Here is a 23,399-nt window from a genome sequence, read left to right on the forward strand (position 1 = left end):
CAGCAACCTATCACCAACCCATTTCTCTGTTTTCAATCATTTGTTATACGATGACAGTTTGTATCAAGTGAAAGTACAAACAGACCTAACAATAATCACACATAATATCATTCCCGTATCAAGTAATTTCAGCACTTGGTAACAATCAAGCATTCAAAAGCAAAATTGTTTCAATCCTTTGACTTTTTCATGCAATGTAGTGGAAAACTGAATCACTATAAGATGAGGAGACAACTCAATACCATTAAACTCGATACCTCTAAACATGCCAATACCATCAGACTTCAATGTTATAATTTTAAACATTGTATGTTGTATCCTTTATCTGTACACCTTGGACAGCTCAATTGTATTCAGCTTTAGATACAAAATGCTGGTGTAGCTCAGCGGGACAGGCAGCATCTCAGGAGAGAAGGAATGGGTGACCTTTCGGGTCGAGACCCTTCTTCAGTCTGAAAGTCACGGGAAAGGGTAACGAGAGATATAGACGTTGAGGTGTTTTCTTTGATTAGATAGCAATAACTTTTCACTGTACCTCAGTACATGTGACAATAATAAACTTAAAAGTACATAAAGTGCTGGAGTAACTCAGCGGGTCAGGCAGCATCTCTGGAGAACATGGATAGGTGACGTTTTGGGTCGTGACTGTAAAAAAGACGTGGATGGGTGACGTTTTTGGTCGTGACTTTTAAGGAGTCCCAACCCAAAATGCCACCTGTCCATGTTCTCCAGAGATGCTGCCTGACCCACTGAGTTACTCCAGCACCGTGCTTTTTTTTTTTTTTGTAAACCAGTATTTGCAGTTCCTCGTTTCTACATCCCAACACCACTTTCTTTCTTTCGTATGTCAACTGCAACAATCAAAAGTGACAATTGGTGCTTCAGAGTACCGTAGTTGACGTTTTGCTGCAAATTTTGCCAGTTCCATAGAACGACCCAGGTTGGACGGTGAGGACATAAAGCAGCTCTCACCCTCCAACACCACCACGGTTGACTGCAGCGGAATGGAGGAAGCACCTCATACAGCCATTTGTCTGCACTCTCATTCACAATTCCACTGCTGGAAGAGACCGAGTGCATTTCAAATAAAATTGGACTTGGACTTGTCGTCCAAGATAACAAATACAGAACGCCACTTGCATTTCATAAAAGTCCTAGCAACCATAAACAAACTGAATTTTTTCTTCCCCAGAATCAATTAGTTCTTTCAAAGCAGAGGTAAAACAGTGGAGAGATACTTCATGCAGCCATGAATTAATGGTAAATTATAAGTGGGGCCAATGTGTGTATTTGTTTTTTCTCCGGCTGCTCTGGATTCCTCACACACTCCTAAAGTGCAAAATCCACACTACAAAGATGAATGGGTTTGTAGGTTAATTGGCTTCGGTAAAAACAAATTGTAAATTGTCCCTAGTGTGTAGGATAGCTCTAGGCGATGGGGTGTTTGCTGTCATTGGACTTAGTGGGCCGAAGGACCTGTTTCCACACTCCATCTCTAACGTCGAAAGTAAAAGTTATAACTTAAAGAATGTGGAAAAGTGCTATGCTATGGTAGGGAGACTTAATAAAGCCTCTGACAAATGATATGATGCAATAATGGAGAGAAGACGTTGAGATCGTTGTTTTGCTCATTAAATATATATTTTGCGTTTTTGAATCCAAGTTGAAATGCTCTCCAGAGAAGCTGCCTGACCTGCTGAGTTACTCCAGCATTTTGTGTCTTTGAGATATTTGTTCTGCTTCTTAAATATTTATAATTTGCATTTTATAATCCACATTCAAATGCTCATTTAGCAATTGACCAAGGTTTACAATCCAAGAGTTGGGGTGAAATACTGAAACCAAACTCTTCCAAAAGTGAGTAGCTGATATTCCTGCACTCTGTATTACAAGGACACACAAGTGAATAATGCTTATGTGAAATTCCTCTCAGACATTGAGGGATAATTCCAAGGCCTTTTAACACTATCCGCAATGTTTTATCACCTTTGGTTGGGATGGATCTGGGCCACATGCAGCCATATACTAGACCCCCCACCATTGACTCCATCGAGCTGCCTCGGAAAAACAGCCGACATAACTTTAGAAGGATCAGAGGGGATCTTATCGAAACGTATAAGATTATTAAGGGGTTGGACACGTTAGAGGCAGGAAACATGTTCCAATGTTGGGGGAGTCCAGAACCAGGGGCCACAGTTTAAGAATAAGGGGTAGGCCATTTAGAACGGAGATGAGGAAAAACCTTTTCAGTCAGAGAGTTGTAAATCTGTGGAATTCTCTGCCTCAGAAGGCAGTGGAGGCCAATTCTCTGAATGCATTCAAGAGAGAGCTAGATAGAGCTCTTAAGGATAGCGGAGTCAGGGGTTATGGGGAGAAGGCAGGAACGGGGTACTGATTGAGAATGATCAGCCATGGTCACATTAAATGGTGGTGCTGGCTCGAAGAGCCGAATGGTCTACTCCTGCACCTATTGTCTATTGTCTATCATCAAAGTCCTCTTCCAACCCAGTCATTTCTTCTTCCCTCTGCTTCCGTCGGACAGTTGATGTAGAAGCGTGAACGCGCATAGTGCCAGACTCAGGAAAAGCATCTTCCCATCTGTTATCAGGCTTCTGAAAGGTTGTTCCGTAAGCCAGGGTACTGACCAATTCACCTCTTCCCCTTTGCAGACATAGGATTTTATCTATAGAAGTGATGCTGAGAACTATATTCTGCACTCTGAATCCTTCCCTGTTGCTCTACCCCTTGTACTTGAGTTTGACTTGGTTCTTTTTAGTTTGGGTTGATTGCATTTATGTAGATTATCTGTTTTGATTGGATAGTATACAAAACAAGGCACAATTGACAAGGAAAAACCTAAACAGAACTAGCCAAGAATGCAGCGTAGACAAGGTGAGCCGAAGGGGCTGTTTCCATGCTCTATATCTCTATAACTGCACCTTTCCCAATGATAATCAGGCCAAGTTCAATCGTGTGGTTTGATTTCATCTTATTCTATCATAGTGTCATACAGCACGGAAACAGGCCCTTTGGCCAGACTTGTCCACACTGACCAGGATGCCCCATCTACACTGCCCACATTAGGCCCAGAACCCTCTAAACCTTTCCAGTCTATGTGCCCATCTAAATGCCGTTTAAATGTTGTCATAGTACCAAAATGAGATCTTTCAGAACATATGGACAATGTTCACTTTGAAAACTGATTATAATTTTAGTGCTAACAAGGTCAAACAGATTTTGTTTAGAACTTTAAAAAAATAGATAGAACTCAAAAGATGATGATGGATTATTTTAAAAATAAATTCCCATGATTTTCTCTCAGAGATAGGACATGCAGATTGCTACAGAGTGCAAACAGAAAACAAACAGTGCTGGAGGACTCAGTGGGTCAGGCAGCATCTGAAGAGGGAATGAACAGACAATGTTTCCAGTAGTGGCCTGAAATGCTGCCAGTCCATTCCATCCACAGATGCTGCCTGACCTGCTGAGTTCCTCCAGCATTTTGTGTTTTGCTCAAGGTTGCTGCATCTGCAGTTGTGTTTCCAGAGTCTTAGTTTACATTTGGTAACAATCATGAAGAAATAACATTTAGCCAACAATAGTATCTCTGGTATATATAAGAAAATAACTGCAGATGCTGGTACAAATCGATTTATTCACAAAATGCTGGAGTAACTCAGCAGGTCAGGCAGCATCTCGGGAGAGAAGGAATGGGTGACGTTTCGGGTCGAGACCCTTCTTCAGACTTAGTATCTCTGGCACATGTGTTATGATGAGCCGGTCACAGACTTTGGCCCATGCAACCTTTTGCATGACGGCATATGAGTTTATGCATTTAAACTTAATATTTCAGAGCTCATATGATTATGCAAGTTCATTAAAAATGGAAAGCTGCACAACATTTCCTGTTTGTCGAGTGCACGGGTTGTCTCCAGCAGAGTCTTGCCATGACTGTCATCTGGGATGCTCTGCATTAGTGATAACAGACTCTGGCCATCGTGAGGAATAACGTGGTTTGAGCAAGTGTAAAGAGGTGACGCCGAGTTGGATGAATCGGCGAATGTTACGTTCTCGTGGTCATTCACGGTCACGTTGTGGTACTCTGGTGCAAGGGGATCCATTGCCCGGGGATTAATCTCATCTTGCCCGGCGCTGGAGTCCTGGAGGGTTTGCTTGATGCTGATGTTGGCTTCCATCACAATCGTTGGAAAGTCCCCGCTCTTCCCCTGTAGCCAGTAATATTTGGTTTCACTGATGTGGGATTTGGCCGGGCCATCACAGCAAACAACTTGGATTTGAGTCATAGGATTCGGATCCCCTTGAAGGTCTCTTACATCCTTTTTGAAGCAAAAACGAGGGTAAGTTGCCGTTCTGTGGTGCACCTGCCAACATCTTTTTGCATGCTAGGATAACGTTCCCTTTCTATCCGGGACAAGGCAGCAGGCACATGAGAAAAACACTCCCTATAGTTTCTTTTCTAGACTGCACACCATTGTGACTTGGAAATTCACTGTTGTTCCTTGCATCATTCTGGGACTCCTACCTCAACAGCTCAGATGGAACATCTTTGCCAGGTGAACTGCAGTGGTCCAAAATGGTGATTCGCTGCCACCTTGTCAAGGGTACTTAGGGATGGGCATCTGGCCACCTTTACCAACTTTCCATAAATCACTAACATGGAACATAGGACAACACAGCAAAGGAACAGGCCAAGTGGCCCACATTGTCCCTGCCGAACATAATGCCAAGTTCAACTAATCCTACCTGCCCGCACATGATCCTGACCCCTCCATTCCCTGTGCATCCACGTGCCAATCAAAATACCTCAAATGCCACTATCTAATCTGTCTCCATCGCTAGCAGCTTGTTTCAGGCACCCACCAGTGCGTAGAAAGAAAAACTTGCCCCGCACATCGCCTTTAAACTGTGCTCCTCTCCCCTTAAAGCTACGCCCTCTAGTCTGTGACGTAAAGAAAAAAATCAGAGGAATATCTTTGAAACGCCGCTCCCAATGGTTCATTCAGAACCAAACAACCCCCTTTCTCACAATGCATCTAGAATTGTCTGAGTATTTTAGATTGTTAACTAGTATCTAGTTCCAAAACCCTTCTACAGGATGGAAAGGCATTCTGCCACTAATGGCCCACCGATGAATACCAACAAAGAGTTTAAACAAGTGCACTTTGGAAAATAAGTGATGGCCATTTCAGTGATGCACATGGACAAACAAACTGCTCCTCATTGAAAGGAGGGATAGTGGAACATCAGGGCGTGTTGCTGCTCCACAAGTAAAATGTCCCAGTTTCAATCTTGACCTCTGATACTTGCTGGAGTTTAGAAGGATGAGGGGGGACCTCATTGAAACTTACCGAATAGTGAACGGCCTGGATGGAGTGGATGTTTCCTCTAGTGGGAGAGTCTAGGACCAGAGGGCACAGCCTCAGAATAAAAGCAAAAAGCCTAGAGAAAGGAGGAGGACTTTTTTTAGTTAGAGGGTGGTGAATCTGTGGAATTCATTGCCACAGACGGCTTTGGAGGCCAAATCAATGGATAGTTTTAAGGCGGAGATTGATAGATTCTTGATTAGTAAGGGTGTCAGGGGTTATGGGGAGAAGGGAGGAGAATGGGGTTGAGAGGGAAAGATTGATCAAGTCAAGTCAAGTCAATTTTATTTGTATAGCACATTTAAAAACAACCCACGTTAACCAAAGTGCTGTACATCAGTTCAGGTACTAAGAACGAACATACAATGGCACACAAACATAACAGCACATACATAAACAGTTCACAGCGCCCCCTCAGAGGGCCTCAAACGCTAGGGAGTAGAAATAGGTTTTGAGCCTGGACTTAAAGGAGTCGATGGAGGGGGCAGTTCTGATGGGGAGAGGGATGCTGTTCCATAGTCGAGGAGCTGCAACCGCAAAAGCGCGGTCACCCCTGAGCTTAAGCCTAGACCGCGGGATAGTCAGTAGCCCCAAGTCGGCCGACCTGAGGGACCTGGAGATAGAGTGGTGGGTTAGAAGATTTTTGATATGGGTGGGGGTCAAGCCCGTTTAGGGCTTTGTATGTGAATAGGAGGATCAGCCATAATTGAATGGCGGAGTCAGTTTGATGGGCCGAATTCTGCTTCAAGAACTTATGAACTACTGCCTGTGGGGAGTTTGCACACTCTTCTTTTGACCATGCGAATAGGCCAAAGGGAGAATGACCAGTGGTAGAACTTTTTCTGTTGGATGAGTAAATAAAGATAGACAATTACCTGCCGTAACGTTTTGGGCATCCAGTGAGCGAGGGTGCTATTTGCAGGATCTGGAATGTTGGGCCAGAAATGTTTCTGAATTCTGTGGATTGAAGAGGCAAATGTGGAGGATGAGAATGCTGCTTTGTTGTGATACCACGAGCACGTTTGCTGATGTTCTCGTGTCAGCCAGTGCTCTGTTAATATTAATTTTTCCAACTTCAAGTAACCCTTGCTTTCCCTCTCGCTCCGACCCTCCCCCACCAGAGTTCTCCCACTAGTTTCACTGTCCTTCTGATGTATTTTACTGATTGTAAGTGCAGTTTTGGTCTCCATATTTGAGGAAGGATATTCTTGCTATTGAGGGCGTGCAGCGTAGGTTTACTAGGTTAATTCCCGGAATGGCGGGACTGTCATATGTTGAAAGACTGGAGCGACTAGGCTTGTATACACTGGAATTTAGAAGGATGAGAGGAGATCTTATCGAAACGTATAAGATTATTAAGGGGTTGGACACGTTAGAGGCAGGAAACATGTTCCCAATGTTGGGGGAGTCCAGAACAAGGGGCCACAGTTTAAGAATAAGGGGTAAGCCATTTAGAACTGAGATGAGGAAAAACTTTTTCAGTCAGGGAGTTGTGAATCTGTGGAATTCTCTGCCTCAGAAGGCAGTGAAGGCCAATTCTCTGAATGCATTCAAGAGAGAGCTAGATACTCTTAAGGATAGCGGAGTCAGGGGGTATGGGGAGAAGGCAGGAACGGGGTACTGATTGAGAATGATCAGCCATGATCACATTGAATGGCGGTACTGGCTCGAAGGGCCAAATGGCCTCCTGCACCTATTGTCTATTGTATGCCTCGTCATCTCCCCACCAGCTAACAATGAACCATTCTACGTTTCCTTATCATCGTCTGCTTTGATCTGTTGTTTTCACACCTTATCCAACCCATATCTCTAGACTCCCCTCTCCCCTGACTCTCAGTCTGAAGAAGGGTGTCGACCCAAAACGTCACCCATTCCTTCTCCCCAGGGATGCTGCCTGACCCACTGAGTTACTCCAGCGTTTTGTATCTACCTCCATTTCAAATATTGGTTATGGGTCAAAGTGGATCTCTACCCCATACCTTTGCCGTTGGTAGATGCAGGTCGCAATTAAAGCCAGTGACAGAAACAGAGAGAACGAGAAGATGCATATCAGGAACAGTTCCACTTCTCCGTCATCTGGTGATTGGAAATGGAGCATTTGTGAACAAGAAACTCACAGATGTAAAAAAATACCCTCAAAATGTCAAACTCCAGGCCAGGCCGACCCCTGCAGCTATGACCCAGTGCCGCTGCCAGGTCAACGAGCCTTTATGGCCAAGTTAAGACGCCACATTTTGAACAATTTGGACTGGAATCATACAAAAATGGTATTGGAAACGTGGCGACTCTTGTGTTCCGTCTCAGTGTAATCTACTATTCCTATGCACTTATACTCGGGTATGATCATGCAGTAAGATTGTTGCTGAACAGCGCGCAAAAAAGGAATTTCACTGCACCTAAGTACAGGTAATAATATATTCCTTTATTCGTCTCACACCGGGGAAATTTAGTACACGCAAGTCCAACAGTGATCGCCTTTGCACAATTGCTCTCGAACTGAGCAGCCATTTCAGTGTAAAAAAAGACACAAAGTGCTGGAGTAACTCAGTGGGTCAACCAGTAAGTAGTGGTCACCTCCAGCTCGAGTGTTTCTCACCATTTCCATCCATTGCCAATCGCTCCCTCTCAACTGTATCCACCTATCAATTACCAGGCTTTGCCCCACCCCTCTTTTCCCTCCACTCCATCAGTCTGAAGACAGTCCCGACCCAATATGTTGCCTGTCCATTCCCTCTGCAGATGCTGCCTGACCCGCTGACTTCCTCTGGCACTGTGTTTTACTCAAGATTCCAGGAACGGTGTCCTGTTTACAGGGTAAATTATTTAGAAATTGGACTCACAGCAATTTGTCCCCCCACCACCTATTGTCCTTCCTCTAACTTCTTCAATCCTTTTGTCTCACACCTTCTGTCTGTGGCCTTTGTTGAACCATCTGCCTATCAAATAACCCTCCTCCCACTGGTCGGCGTGAACTCGGTGGGCCGAAGGGCCTGTTTCTGCACTGTATCTCTAAACTAAACTAAAGATGCAGCCTAACCACCTGAGTTGCTCCAGCACTTTGTCTTACATGCTAAATTATTTCATTTACACTTGGCCAAATGGTGGATCTGAAAACCCATGTTATAATTCTTACCAATCATCTTGGTGGTAACGACCAGGTTGTAACCGGTAGCATTGCCTGCATCTGTAGAGGCCACAATGGTCACATCATACTCCGTATTTGGCAACAGGTCAGTAAGGATGCAGTTGTGCTCAGACCCATCGATGACCACAGCTGAGGAGCAGAAAGACTACATTCATGCATTGAATCTGACACTCGTACAACTAGCCTTTCAGTGCAAGAGTCTTTGATTAAACGTGCAAGAGATGGAGATAACAACAATTTCAGAGGTTGTAACACAGCAATGCAAGAAACAAGAGTGGGAAAAGGCCATACAGCCCTCAAGCTATCACCCAATTCAATAAAGTAGCCTGAGAATTAAAGGATGTTCTTTTAGGAAGGAGATGAGGAGAAATTTCTTTAGTCAGTGGGTGGTGAATCTGTGGAATTCTTCGCCACAGAAGTCTGTGGAGGCCAAGTCAGTGAATATTTTTAAGGCAGAGATAGGTAGATTCTTGATTGGAGGTGTCAGAGGTTATGGGGAAAAGGCAGGGGAATGGGGTTAGGAGGGAGAGATGGATCGGCCATGATTGGATGGGTAAGTAGACTTGATGAGCCGAATGACCAAATTCTACACCGATCACTTATGACCTTATGAACATATGTTCAATTTGATCTTTTGCTTCTTGACCATCAAAGCTATACGGCACGTAAAAAGGCCCTTTGACCCACCTTGTCCATGCCGACCAAGTTGGCATACTTTTCTCTTCACATTACCTGTTTTACTTGTGTTTGGCTTGACTACATTGCTGTTCAGCATTATCTGGTTTGATTCGATAGCATGCAACAAAAGCTTTTCACTGTATCTTAGTGCACGTGACAATAATAAATTTAAACCCCACAGGGGTAGTCATTAGACTTTAGAGATACAGCACGGAAATATGCCCATGCATATGACCTACTCCGCACTAGGCCCACATTAAGGACAATTTACAATTTTATCAAAGTCAATTAACTTACAAACCTTACATCTTTTGAGTGTGGGAGGAAACCGGAGCACCTGGATAAAACCCACGCAGTCACAGGGAGAACGTACAAACTCCATGCAGACAGCACCCATAGTTAGGATCGAACCCAGGTCTCTGGCGCAGTAAGGCAGCAACTCTACTGCTGCGCCACCGTGCCATCCCATTTGGTCCATCACCCTCTGAATCCTTCCTATCCACACAGCTGCCCAAATGCCTTTTCAAGCTTCAGCTCTCCTTTCCCACCTGTTCCCTGATATGTCCATCTTCCCTGTAGCTCAGAAATCTATTTATCCTGACCTTGAATAAATTCTCCCATGGCGGAAAATCTTCCGCGCAGTATCCTCAGTTTTCTCAATCTCCCCCAAAATGTCACGTGTTCGTATCAGATTTCCTCTTATTCTCCTACATTCCAATTAGTATATTTGTAAATGTTGCTCATTACACAATCCTTCTACCCCAAGGATCAGGCCATTAATCCTGTCCAAATGTATCCCATACCAATGATAACTAAATAACTCCAACTCCAACCATAATTAACTGAACTTACTCACTGGTTTTACTTACATTTCAGCTTGCCATTCCTATTCTTATACAGTATTGTGTAATTCTTGATGAAGCCATTCTGATCATCAATTGGAAGCTCCTTCCATTCGAGGTGAACTTTGGTCTTCCAGATCTGTTTAGACCGGATTTCTGGACTGCGCCTTGGAGCTGTGATGATAATGACCCCAATGTGTGAGAAAACAGGACTTTGTAACCCCCCCCCCACATCTCTTTTCCAGCTTCCTCCATCCCTCACCCTACGCTTCAATCAATTAGAAGGGTCCCACCTTGAATAGTTGCCTATTCATGTCCTTTACAGATGCTGACCCATTGAGTTCATTCAGCACTTTTTTTGTAAACCAACACCTCACAAAGTAGGTACTATTGCAATGTTTAAGAAACATTTAAACAGGTACATTTGGATAGGATACGTTTAGAGGGATATGAGCCAAATACAATCAGGTCGGACAAGTGTAGATGGGACAAGTGTAGATGGGACAAGTGTAGATGGGACAAGTATAGATGGGACATGTTGGTTGGTGTGGGCAAGTTGGACCAAAGGGCCTGTTTCCACACTGTATGACTATCTATGACTCTATCTAGAATCCCTTGTGTATATACTTTGTACAAAAATATTTTTCCTGCTTACTTGTGCTAATTTATTTTCTTTTTTCCTTCTTCACCCGTGTTGGGTAATGTCAAAGACTTTACCTTCTCCAAATGGGCATTCACAACACAAGAACATAAGGAGCAGGCTTGTTTGGCCCTTTGTTCTTGCTTTGCCATTCAAGAAGATTATGGCTGAGCTTGCATTTCAGTGACCTTTTCTCCACTGTCCCATACCTCCTGATTCACTTTACACCTAAAAACGTATCGATCTCCCTGTTAAACATGTCAAAATACAATACTGTTAAAAATAAGGGCAGATTGGCAACTAAACATTCAAGAGGATAGAATCTTTGGACATGATATGGGGATTGCAACAGAGAAGCGGGAGATGCAATATTAATTGAGTAGTCTAATACCGTGCTGATGAGTGAGGATATCTTAGAAGGCTCGACACTAGAGGTCATATGCGTAGAACCTAACGATTAAAACGAGGCGATTAGAGCCTAGACTGAACATGGAAAGGATGTTTCCAGTAACGGGAGAGTCTAAAATCATATGGGAACAGCCTCAGATTAAAAGGATGTACCTTTAGAATGGAGATAAGGAGGAACGTTTTTTAGCCAGAGCAGGTTGAATCTGTGGAATTAATTGCCACAGACGGATGTTCAGGCCACGACATTGGGTATTTTACAGCGGAGGCCAATAGATTATTGATTGTCAAAGGTGTCAAAGCTTACAGGGAGAAGGCAGGAGAATGAGGCTGAGAGGGAAAATTAGATCAGCCATGATCGAATGGCGGAGTGGTCTCCATGGGCCGAATGGCCTGATTCAGCGCCTGTGTCTTATGGCCTTAGGATCGCTTTATTATCATGGTATGATCACTTTGCTGGGGATAGACTACGGGCCTTCTAACAGTCAGCACAAGGTAGTCAAACAGTTATGTAGTCAAAGTACAGAGGGATGCGAGAGTTGTAGGTTTATAATATTAGGGGATTTCAACTCCGCCACTACTAACTAGGGTAGTTTCAAAATGAAAAGGGCAGAGTGAATTTAATTTTAAATGTGTTTCGTTGAGCTTTGTAAGTATAAAGTTCCTATTAAATCTTTCCCCATTCACCTTAAACGTATGCCCTCTGGTTCTCGTTTACCCTACTCTGGACAAGAAACCCTGTGCATCTACCCAATCTATTCCTCTCATGATTTTGTACACCTCTATAAGAACACACCTCAACCTCTCCCTATAGCTCAGGCCCTCGAGTCCTGGCGACATCCTTGTAAATCTTCTCTGTACCCTTTCCAGCTTGACAACAGCGTCCCTATAACATGGTGCCCAAAGCTGAACACAATACCCTAAATGCAGCCTCACCAACGTCATGTACAACTGCAACATGACCCCACAACTTCTATACTCAATATTCTGACTGATGAAGGCCAAAGTGCCAAAATCCTTTTTGGCCACCTGTGATGGCACTTTCAACAAACTATGTACCTGTACTCCTGGACCCTACTGCTCTACACCACTCCCCAAAGCCCTACCATTCACTGTGTACGGTGGGGCAAAGGGACTGCTTCTGTGCTGCGTAACTTGACAACTTCCTTCGTAAATGATGTATCCGCAAGAAAGAGAGGTGAGACTAATCACCAACAACATAGCTTTCACTGGTCCTATCTGCCCAAAAGAACTGCACAAGCTGGATTACTTTATAATCCATCAGCTCTTCCTTGGCGTATGATGCCTAGAAGCAGCAAATTCATTTCCTTGAATAAATCCATTGACCAAACTGGCAAATGTCATTCATAGTACTTACCACCTTCTTTTGAGTATGCCCGAGTGGATGAAGGGAAGCCTGGCAAGTCTTCAAAAATAGGGTAAACAGAGATGTTGTACAGCTGCATTGGCTCAATGGTATCTGGAGGAGAACATTTCACACCACTTCAGTATTGCCCCAACAAAGACATTTAGATGCATAGACAATAGGTCTTCTCATCATCTAATAAATCCTGAGGAGGGGTCCCGGCCTGAAACGTCATTTGTCTATTCCCTCCACAGATGCTGCCTGACACGCTGAGTTGCTCCAACACATAGAAACATAGAAAATAGGTACAGGAGTAGGCCATTTGGCCCGAGCCAGCCACGCCATTCAATATGATCATAGCTGATCATCCAAAATCAGTACCCTGTTCCTGCTTTTTCCTCATATCCCTTGATTCCGTTAGCCCTAAAACCTAAATCTAACTCTCTCTTGAAAACATCCAGTGAATTGGCCTCCACTGCCTTCTGTGGCAGAGAATTCCACAGATTCACAATTCTCTGGATGAAAAAGTTTTTCCTCATCTCAGTCCTAAATGGCCTACCCCTTATTCTTAAACTGTGGCCCCTGGTTCTGGACTCCCCCAACATCAGGAACATTTTTCCTGCATCTAGCTTGTCCAATCCTTTAAGAGTTTTATATGTTTCTATAAGATCCCCTCTCATCCTTCTAAATTCCAGTGAATACATGCGCAGTCGATTCTTTCATCATATGTCAGTCTTTGTGACACTTTGTGTTTTGCTTCAGAGTCCAGTGTCTGCAGCTTCTTGCTTCTCCATCTAATAATCCCTTTACTCTCAGGGGAATATTTAGAGAGGGTTGGTTAGTCTTCGTACCATTTTGTTCTTGCTGAATACTTTCAATATTTTCTTTTTTTTTAAATGTAGATTGGTCATCAATATATTTAATTAGAAATCTTGGCACTAATTATGTGGAGTTAAGTTACGAGGTCAGTTTCTATAAAACCACGTCTGCAACAGTGAACATTTTTTTGCGAATCACTTGCATGAGAGCAAGTTATGCTCAACCAACAATAATCCCTTAAAATATAAATTGATATTCAATCCAATTTTTGCACTATTATTGCCTGTTTGTTTTTTATATACAGAACAGTTTTGTTATTTATTAGCTGTATGACAGAGTACGACATTTACATATCTGTTGTGCTGCTGCAAGTAAGGATTTCATTGTTCCGTTTTGGGACATATGACAATAAAACCTTGACTTGGATACTGTAATGTTATCATTTTAGAGTCATAGACTCATACAACATGAAAACAGGCGCTACTTGCCTGAGTTTGGCCCATATCCCTCTAAACCGATCCTATCCATATACCTGTCCGAGGGTCTTTCAACTGCTGTTATAGTACCTATTCCTCTGGCAGCTCGTTTCATATATCCACCATCAGATTCATATTAAATGTTACATCTCTAAACATTTGTCCTCTTATTTTTGATTCCTCGGCCTCGGGTAAAAGATTCTGTGCATTCACCTTATTTATTCCCCTTATTAGATTTAGATTTAGATTCAGAGATACAGCGTGGAAACAGGCCCTTTGGCCCACCGGGTCCGCGCCGCCCAGCGATCCCCGCACATTAACACTATCCTACACACACTAAGGACAATTTTTACATTTAATTAACCCAGCCAATTAACCTACAAACCTGTACGTCTTTGGAGTGTGGGAGGAAACCGAAGATCTCGGAGAAAATCCACGCAGGTCACGGGGAGAACGTACAAACTCCATACAGACGGCGCCCGTAGTCAGGATCGAACCTGAGTCTCCGGCGCTGCATTCGCTGTAAGGCAGCAACTCTACCGCTGCGCCACCGTGCCGCCCGGATTACTTAATACGCCTCTGAAAGATTTTGGCAAAGTGTTTTATCTAAATTAAATCAAACTGCCTTATGGTACCCTAATTATCCACTTTCTCCTGCATCAATTCAAAGGTTCGGCTTAACGGGAAGCATCCATGAGCACAATGATAAACATAAAAAATCGGGAGATTCGGCAGATTTATTGCTTTTACAATTTTCCCTGGAAAAGTCACATGATTTCCAGCGTTACTTTTGGATTTGAGTCAACTTTAAGTTTCCAAAATTGAAAGGAAATATCTGTTTGTACAGATATGGACCTTTATTCCATTTCTTGCGAAAATATTTCCATGCTTTGTTTTCCCACACAATCCTTTACTTTTAAAATGAACAAAAGCACACACGTAAGCTGGACCCGAAGTAGGCCCCATCTGCTCAAAAGGACACAAAGTGCTGAGTAACTCAGCAAGTCAGGCAGCAACTCTGGAGAACATGGACAGGTGAATCAAGGGATATCAAGTTAGTGCAGGAAAAGGAGCTGAGGTAAATGGTCAACCACGATCTTATTGAATGGCAGTGAAGAAATAATGACTAATGGAAGTGGGGAGAGTAAAATACGATTTCATTGTTCTGTTTTGGGAATAAAGGCATAGACTATTTTCTAAATGGGGAGAGAATTCAGGAATCGGAGGGGCAAAGGGACTTGGGAGTGCCGATACAGGATTCCCAAAAAGGTGAATTTGCACGTCGACAATAGACAATAGACAATAGGTGCAGGAGGAGGCCATTCGGCCCTTCGAGCCAGCACCGCCATTCAATGTGATCATAGCTGATCATTCTCAATCAGTACCCCGTTCCTGCCTTCACCCCATACCGCCTGTCGAATCTGTAGTAATGAAGACGAATTCAAATAAATCTGGTGTCACTTGGAGACCAGGAAGGAATAGCAGATTTCCTTCCCTGATGGGCATGATCAATGGGGTTTTATTACAATCCAGAACATTGTGATCACCTTGGAGACACGGTAACGCAGCGGTAGAGTTGCTGCTTTACAGCGAATGCAGCGCCGGAGACTCAGGTTCGATCCTGACTACGGGTGCTGCACTGTAAGGAGTTTGTACGTCCTCCCCGTGACCTGCGTGGGTTTTCTCCGAGATCTTCGGTTTCCTCCCACACTCCAAAGACGTACAGGTATGTAGGTTAATTGACTGGGTAAATGTAAAAAATTGTCCCTAGTGGGTGTAGGATAGTGTTAATGTGCGGGGATCGCTGGGCAGCGCGGACTTGGTGGGCCGAAAAGGCCTGTTTCCGCGCTGTATATATATGATATGATATGAGACTGCAGATGCTGGAATCCTGAGGCAAAAACGAAGGGCTGGAGGAACAACTACAATGTTCAGTTACCAGTTACATACCTTGGATGGTTACTTCTGTAACGTTGGCAGCGACATTTTGCCAGTTGATACTGCAGGCAATTTTCTCAGACACGACACACCATTCGACCACGTAACCAGTTGTTGGCACACTGGGAGGTTCCCATTGCACCAGAAGGCTGTTGTTTCCATTGGAAAAAGCAAGAACGTGGGACATTGATGGCAACCCTGCCAGAGAAGGTCAAAGTGATTAATTTACCTTCGGAAGGTGACACATCTTTTTCAGGAAGGTCATTTTCATCCTTCAATTAAACTATGGATATCGCTACATGCTTCAAGTTGGAATCAGATTTTACTTTAAATCTAGCGGTAGAGTTGTTGCATTACAGCGCCAGAGACCCGGGTTCCATCCTGACTACGGCTGCTGTCTGTACGGAGTTTGTACGTTCTCCCCATGACCTGCGTGTGTTTTCTCCGAGATCTTCAGTTTCCTCCCACACTCCAAAGACGTACAAGTTAGCAGGTTATTTGGCTTGGTATAAATATAAATTGTCCCTAGTGTGTGTGGGATAATGTTAATGTGCTGAGATTGCTGGTTGGTGCAGACTCGGTTTCCGCGTTGTATCACTAAACTAAAAACTAAACTAAAAAGTTACCAAAGACTTCAGTTTTATGGCTTAACCTCTGAAATTTGCGCTCTCTCCTTATTTATTGCGACTCAGATCCTCTTTAAATCTTTTCCCTCTCTCCTTAGACCTTTACCCTGCAGTTGCCTCTCCTGGTAATAAGATTGCGACTATATTTCCTATCCATGTACCTTAAGATTTTATAAAACGCTATTGTAAACCCTCAGCCTCCTTTGCTCCAGGGAAAACAGATCCCAGCCAAAGAGAGGCACAAAGTGCTGGAGTAACTTAGCATCGAAAGTCACAGTAAGAATGTTTTTTACTTTTGTTTGATAAAGTACCCTTGTTGTTAGCTTCAATTACCAAATACCCTCTAGTATCTCAGAGGGGAAAAAAAATACTGAATCATTATCAATTTTCATTGTTATCCTTGGAATATTTGACTAAACAAACTTATTCTCTGCCTCAGAAGGAATTTTCTGCCTCAGAAGGCAGTGGAGGCCAATTCTCTGGATGCTTTCAAGAGAGAGCTAGATAGAGCTCTTAAAGATAGCGGAGTCAAAGGATATGGGGAGAAGGCAGGAACGGGGTACTGATTGTGAATGATCAGCCATGATCACATTGAATGGCGGTGCTGGCTCGAAGGGCCGAATGGCCTACTCCTGCACCTATTGTCTATTATTGATAAAGTTACAACTGCAGCGGGAAAGTGCATCTCTCTGCACTTTATTTGCTCATAGTAAGAATCAAATATCTGAGTAAACTCATTATTTTGTTGCATCTACACCCATCAACCTGTCTGCCGTTTATACTCATCGATTTAATTATTCAGTAATAACATACTAAATTTAGTTTGCAACTTAATTTTAATGACACGTTCTCCCATATTATCTGCTGCAGCCGTTGCTTAAAAAAACCTAACCAATAATGAGTGGATCATTATGCTAAACGCATGCAGTTAGCGTTACCTAGTTTTTCCGATGATGGAATGACAATGGCAGCCTTCGGAGATTCCCCCACTGAATTGTAGGCAGAGACTTGGATTCTGTAGTCACCATCTGGCAGATGGAGGAATCGCTCTGAGATTGAAGTGTTGTACACTCGTAGCTCCGGTTTATGCAGCCACACCCTGTAGCCCAAAATCTTTCCATTCGCTGCAGTTTTTTTCAGTGGCTGTGTGGAAAACATTAATGTGCAAATATAATGACATCGAGCAGATGAGAGGAGGAGCTCAATAAATAGGATTTTGGCAATCTCGCCATCTCTTTGGGTGATAGTGCAGTCAAAAATATGAATCTTGATGTTTGCTTTAACGATCTCTTGACTCACTACTGCCTTCAGGTTTATTATTGTCATGTACTGAGGTACAATGAACAGCTTTGTTTTGCATGCTGGGGAGATAGGTGGGGGAGGGGAGTTAGATGTTACCTAAGACATGCAAGATATGGAGGAAGAACAGGTGGGTGAGATTACCCCTCGGATTCCTATTAAATCTTTTCCCCTTCACCTCAAACCTATGCCTTCTGGTCCTCGATTCCCCTACTCTGGGCAAGAGACACTGTGCATCTACCCGATCTATTCCTCTTATGGTTTTGTACACCTCAATAAGATCACCCCTCATCCTCCTGCGCTACAAGGAATGGAGACCCAGCTTATAATTCAGTGGGGGTCAAAGTACCAAAAGTTAAAGGGTCTCTTTGTGAACACGAACAATGGCCTACTGGTGTAGAAGTTCTGGTATTTGGTTTAGTTTATTATCACCTGTACCGAGATACAGTGAAAAGTTTTTTTGTTGTGTGCTCTCCAGTCAGTGCAAAGACTACCATGATTACAATCAAGCCATCCATTTTGCCTGCATTTGGCCCCATATTCTCTAAACCTTTCCTATCCAAGCACTGGTCCGAATGGCTTTTAAATGGTGTTATTGTACTTGCCTTGACCACTTAGAGTCATAAAGTCATAGAGTGATACAGTGTGGAAACAGGCCCTTCGGCCCAACTTGTTCACACCGGCCAACATGTCCCAGCTACACAAGTCCCACCTGCCTGCGCTTGGTCCATATCCCTCCAAACTTGTCCTATCCATGTACCTGTCCAACTGTTTCTTAAACAATAGGATAGTCCCAGCCTCAACTACCTCCTCTGGCAGCTTGTTCCATACACCCACCACCCTTTGTGTAAAAAAGTTACCCCTCGGATTCCTATTAAATCTTTTCCCCTTCACCTCGAACCTATGCCTTTCTAGTCCTTGATTCCCCTACTCTGGGCAAGAAATACAACATATCTTTATTGTCATTGTACCCAGGGGTACAACGAGATTGGGAATGCGCCTCCCATACGATGCAATAGTTTAATTAATTTAGACAACAGCAACCCAACGAAACAATTGTAACAGTTTGCATCTACCCGATCTATTCCTCTTATGGTTTTGTACACCTCTATAAGATCACCCCTCTTCCTCCTGCGCTCCAAGGAATAGAGACCCAGCTTACTCTACCTCTCCCTATAGCTCACACCCTCTAGTCCTGACAACATCCTTGTAAATCATTTCTGAACCCTTTCAAGCTTGACAATATCTTTCCTAAAACATGGTGCCCAGAGCTGAACACAATAACTTCCTCTGGCAGTTCATTCCAGATACCCACCACCCACTCTGTGACAAAGTTGCTGCTCATGTTCATGTTAAATATTTCCCCTAGCATCTGAAACCCATGACTTCAAGTTCTTGATTCCCCTTCTCTAGGAACAAGACTCATTCACTATTACCTCTCATGATTTTATCTACCTCTGTAAGGTCACCCCTCAGCCTCCTGCACTCCAAGAAATAAAGTTTGTATCTGCCCAATCTCTCCCTATAACTCAGGCCCTCGAGTCCTAGCAGCTGAATCGTAAATGTTTTCTGTTCCCTTTCCAGCTTAATGGCATCTTTCCTATTGCAGGATGACCAAAACTGGACCCAATATTCTAAGTGCAGCCTCACCAACGTCTGACACAATTGTGACGTTCCAACTTCTATACTCAATTCCCTAACTGATGAAGGCCAGCATGCCAAAAGCCTTCTTAACCACCCTATCAGCCTGTTCAGGGAACTATGTATTTGTACTGCTGGTGGACACAAAATGCCGGAGTAACTCAACGGGACAGGCAGCATCTCTGGAGAGAAGGAATGGGTGATGTTTCGGGCCGAGACCCTTCTTTGTATTTCTGGATACCTATGCTCTACAACTCTCCCCAAAGCCCTATCATTCACTGTGATTTCCTTTCAATGTAAATGGGATTAGTGCCATAGGGCGGCACGGTGGCGCAGTGATAGAGCTGCTGCTTTATAACGCCAGAGACCCGGGTTCAATCCTGACTACGGGTGCTGTCTGTATGGAGTTTGTACGTTCTCCCTGTGACTGCGTGGGTTTTCTCCAGATGCTCTGGTTTCCTCCCACACCCCAAAGACGTACAGGTTTGTAGGTTAATTGTCTTTGGTTAAAAAAATAGTAAATTGTCTCTAGTGCGTAGAGTCAGTGCTAGTGTACAGGGTGATCGCTGGTTGGTGCAGACTCGGTGGGCCGAAGGGCCTTTTTCCACACTGTACCTCTGAAATCTAAAGTCTTATCAGAATTAGAATCAGAATAACCTTTATTGTGATCCAAAAAAACAAGTCTTTTGGACGAAATTCCGTTACCCACAGTCCAACAATAAGAGCAATAAAAATAAGCAATAACACACACAATCACAAACTAACACAAAACAAAAAAAAGAAACATCCATCACAGTGAGTCTCCTCCAGTCACCTCCTCACTGTGATGGAAGGCCAGAATGTCTTTTCTCTCCCCTGCCGTCTTCTCCCGCGGTCAGGCTGTTGAAGTTGCCACGTTCCAGGCCGTGAAAGGTCCGCAGCGGGCCGACCCAAGCCCCGCGATTCGAGGCGGGTCGAAGACGCTGCCACTGCACGTCAGGGCAGTCGTGGCTCCCGACAATGAAGACACCCCCGGGCAGAGAAAAATCCCGCGGCCTATTTCAGGCCGCGCCGGACGGTGAAAGGTCCGCAGTGGGCCGACCAAAGCCCCGCGATTTGGGCCGGGCGAAGACGCTGCCGCTGCCGGAGATCCCGATGTCGGCCCCCACCCAGGGGCCTGCGAGCTTCTGATGTCCACGTGGCCCGCGGCCAAAGCCTCCGGAGCCTCCGAAGGCGAGTCGCAGCCGCTCCCGCAGCGCTACCACAGCCCCCGAAGGCAGCCAGCTCCGCAGATGGTAAGTCCGGTCCGCGGGCTCTGCGAACCAGAGCCCAGGTGGTCCCAGGTGGAGGCCGCCAGCTCCAGGTGTTTGGCCGAAGGTAGGCCGCAGCGGGAACGGAGACACCACCCAGAAAACAAAGGTTGGGTCTCCGTTCGGAAGAGACAATTTTATAGGCCCCCCCCCCCCCCCCCCCACATACACAGTACACAACCACAAAAAACACTACATCACATCTAAACACTTCCATGTAGACAAAAAACAACAAAAAACACAAAAGACAAACGGACTGCAGGTGAGCAGCTGCTGCACAGCGCCGCCATTGACAGCAATTGCAAAGATAGCCATTATTCCTTTGCTGCAGAACATTAGTAACCCAGTCCAGTGGTTTTGCGATCATTAATCATAGGGGCTTTGTATTCTTATTTTATTTAAGTTCGTAAATACCTCCGCTGCCAGGGTGGCCTTTAAACTCATGCCTTCAATGTCCAGATGCCTGGATACCAAGACCAAGTAAAATAGACGCTACATTACTGTGGCCAAAAATAACAGTTGTGAGCAAGTGTTAATGCCCACGTGGCAACATGAGGAACACAGTGAAAGGGGACAATTAATTAAATTATATGCTTTCTTGCATTATATGCTTATATGCATTCAACGTTTTGTCAAGGCGTAGCATCGATCTGAAGACTACAGAAGATCCAGTAATGCCACCGGCAGAAATTCTAACTTCCTCATTCATTTGATAAAATATAAGGTCAAAAGGTCGTAAGTGATAGAAGCAGAATTAGGCCATTCGGCCCATCAACTCTACTCCGCCGTTCAATCATGGCTGATCTATCTCTCCCTCCAAACCCCATTCTCCTGCCTTCTCACCATAACCCCTGACACCCATACTAATCAAGAATCTGTCTGTGTGTAGGAAGAATGGTCTCACTTAGCTGGAGATCTCGGAGAGCGTCATGTTCGTAAGTTCTAGGAGCAGAATAAGGCCATTTGACCCATCAAGTCCAGTCCACATGATGAGAAGGCCCAAAGGGCCTGTTTGCATTCTGTATGACACTAGCTTGATGGAATATCTAATTTTGGGACAATTTGTTATTAATTAACATTTCTTTTCATATTTCTGACCAGATGTTAGCTTGGTGAGGGAGGAGTTTGATCTTAGTAAATAGGAGTAGCCTGTTGTACTCTTCTGGCACGTTTCGTTCCACTGAAGTCAAAGGGCTGATTAGGAGAAGGGGAGATGCAACGAGACCTGGGTGTCGTGGTACACCAGTCATTGAAAGTAGGCATGCAGGTGCAGCAGGCAGTGAAGAAAGCGAATGGTATGTTAGCATTCATAGCGAGGGGATTTGAGTATAGGAGCAGGGAGGTTCTGCTGCAGTTGTACAGGGCATTGGTGAGACCGCACCTGGAGTATTGCGTACAGTTTTGGTCTCCTAATCTGAGGAAAGATATTCTTGCCATAGAGAGAGAGTACAGAGAAGGTTCACCAGATTGATTCCTGGGATGGCAGGACTTTCATATGAAGAAAGACTGGATAGACTCGGCTTGTACTCGCTGGAATTTAGAAGATTGAGGGGGGATCTTATAGAAACTTACAAAATTCTTAAGGGGTTGGACAGGCTAGATGCAGGAAGACTGTTCCCGATGTTGGGGAAGTCCAGAACAAGGAGTCACAGTTTAAGGATAAGGGGGAAGTCTTTTAGGACCGAGATGAGAACGTTTTTTTTCACACAGAGAGTGGTGAATCTGTGGAATTCTCTGCCACAGAAGGTAGTTGAGGCCAGTTCATTGGCTATATTTAAGAGGGAGTTAGATGTGGTCCTTGTGGCTAAAGGGATCAGAGGGTATGGAGAGAAGGCAGGTACGGGATACTGAGTTGGATGATCAGCCATGATTATATTGAATGGCGGTGCAGGCTCGAAGGGCCGAATGGCCTACTCCTGCACCTATTTTCTATGTTTCTATGTTTCTATGAATCCAGCTGGAACACAACCTCCTTGCATGAGTTCAGCAGCATCAGCATGCCATGTTGCATTGGCAATGCCACCAGCAGAGTCAAGGACCAGTCTCACCCCATTCTCTCCCTCCTCCCCTCTCCCATCATGCAAACAATACAGAAGTTTGAAAGCTCATACCTCCAGATTCAGGGACAATTTCTTCCCGGCCGTTATCAGGCCACTGAACCAGTTGGACTCTCTTGGAGACCCTTGGACTATCCCAAATTGGACTTTGGACTCCATCATGCTCTAAGGATTATACCCTTTATCCTGTATCTGAATGGTCTCGACCCGAAACGTCACCCATTCCTTGTATCCAGAGATGCTGCCTGTCCCGCTGAGTTTCTCCAGCTTTTTGTGTCTATCTTCGGAAGAACCTATCTATCCCTGCCTTAAAAATATCCATTGACTAGGCCTCCACAGCCTTCTGTGGCAAAGAATTCCACAGATTCACCACCCTCTGATGAAAGAAATTCCTCCTCATCTCCTTCCCAAAGGAACTTCCTTTAATTCTGAGGCTATGACCTCTAGTCCTAAACTCTCCCACTAGTGGAAGCATCCTCTCGACATCCACTCTATCGAAGCGTCCCTAGAGGAAAGCATACCTTCCACATTAAGTGTACCCTGCGTATTCCTTCTGCATTCGGAGTCTTGATACTTCTCCAGAGTTGTAGTTTTTGAGTTGGAACTAATACCAAAAAAGAGAGGCCAGTGCAAGTTAATCACAACACAGTAACAAAATAAAACTGCGGGGTACAGTGAAATTAGTCAGAGTTCCTCACATCATGGAATTATTTGAAAGCTCAGACAGTAAACTGCATTGCAAAAAGGTCATAGGAAAAAATGTGGCACATTGACCAAATATTTTAAACACATTT

General features: G+C 44.3%; 2 protein-coding genes across 5 annotated transcripts in view; both read right to left on the reverse strand.

Annotated features, from left to right (window-relative positions):
• The window catches only part of LOC144607165 (transducin-like enhancer protein 4), a 567,195-nt gene that overhangs the window by 484,083 nt on the left and 59,713 nt on the right, over positions 1–23,399 (reverse strand). The window lies entirely within an intron of this gene.
• LOC144607287 (interleukin-6 receptor subunit beta-like) overlaps positions 3,323–23,399 on the reverse strand; it is a 65,032-nt gene continuing 44,955 nt past the window's right edge. For 3 of the 4 annotated variants that reach the window (XM_078424017.1, XM_078424015.1, XM_078424019.1), the window contains 9 exons: positions 23,127–23,209; positions 17,258–17,462; positions 15,706–15,891; positions 12,473–12,574; positions 10,077–10,223; positions 8,518–8,658; positions 6,260–6,341; positions 5,370–5,460; positions 3,323–4,337 (listed from right to left, as the gene is read on the reverse strand). In XM_078424017.1, coding sequence (XP_078280143.1) covers positions 3,828–4,337; positions 5,370–5,460; positions 6,260–6,341; positions 8,518–8,658; positions 10,077–10,223; positions 12,473–12,574; positions 15,706–15,891; positions 17,258–17,462; positions 23,127–23,209 — 1,547 coding nt within the window. In that variant the 3' untranslated portion in view covers positions 3,323–3,827. Of the gene's footprint in view, positions 4,338–5,369; positions 5,461–6,259; positions 6,342–7,363; positions 7,461–8,517; positions 8,659–10,076; positions 10,224–12,472; positions 12,575–15,705; positions 15,892–17,257; positions 17,463–23,126; positions 23,210–23,399 lie in introns of all 4 variants that reach the window. The other variant, XM_078424018.1, reaches the window with a different exon arrangement.

Source organism: Rhinoraja longicauda, chromosome 28 (assembly GCF_053455715.1).
Source record: "Rhinoraja longicauda isolate Sanriku21f chromosome 28, sRhiLon1.1, whole genome shotgun sequence".
Classification (NCBI taxonomy): Eukaryota; Metazoa; Chordata; class Chondrichthyes; order Rajiformes; family Arhynchobatidae; genus Rhinoraja; species Rhinoraja longicauda.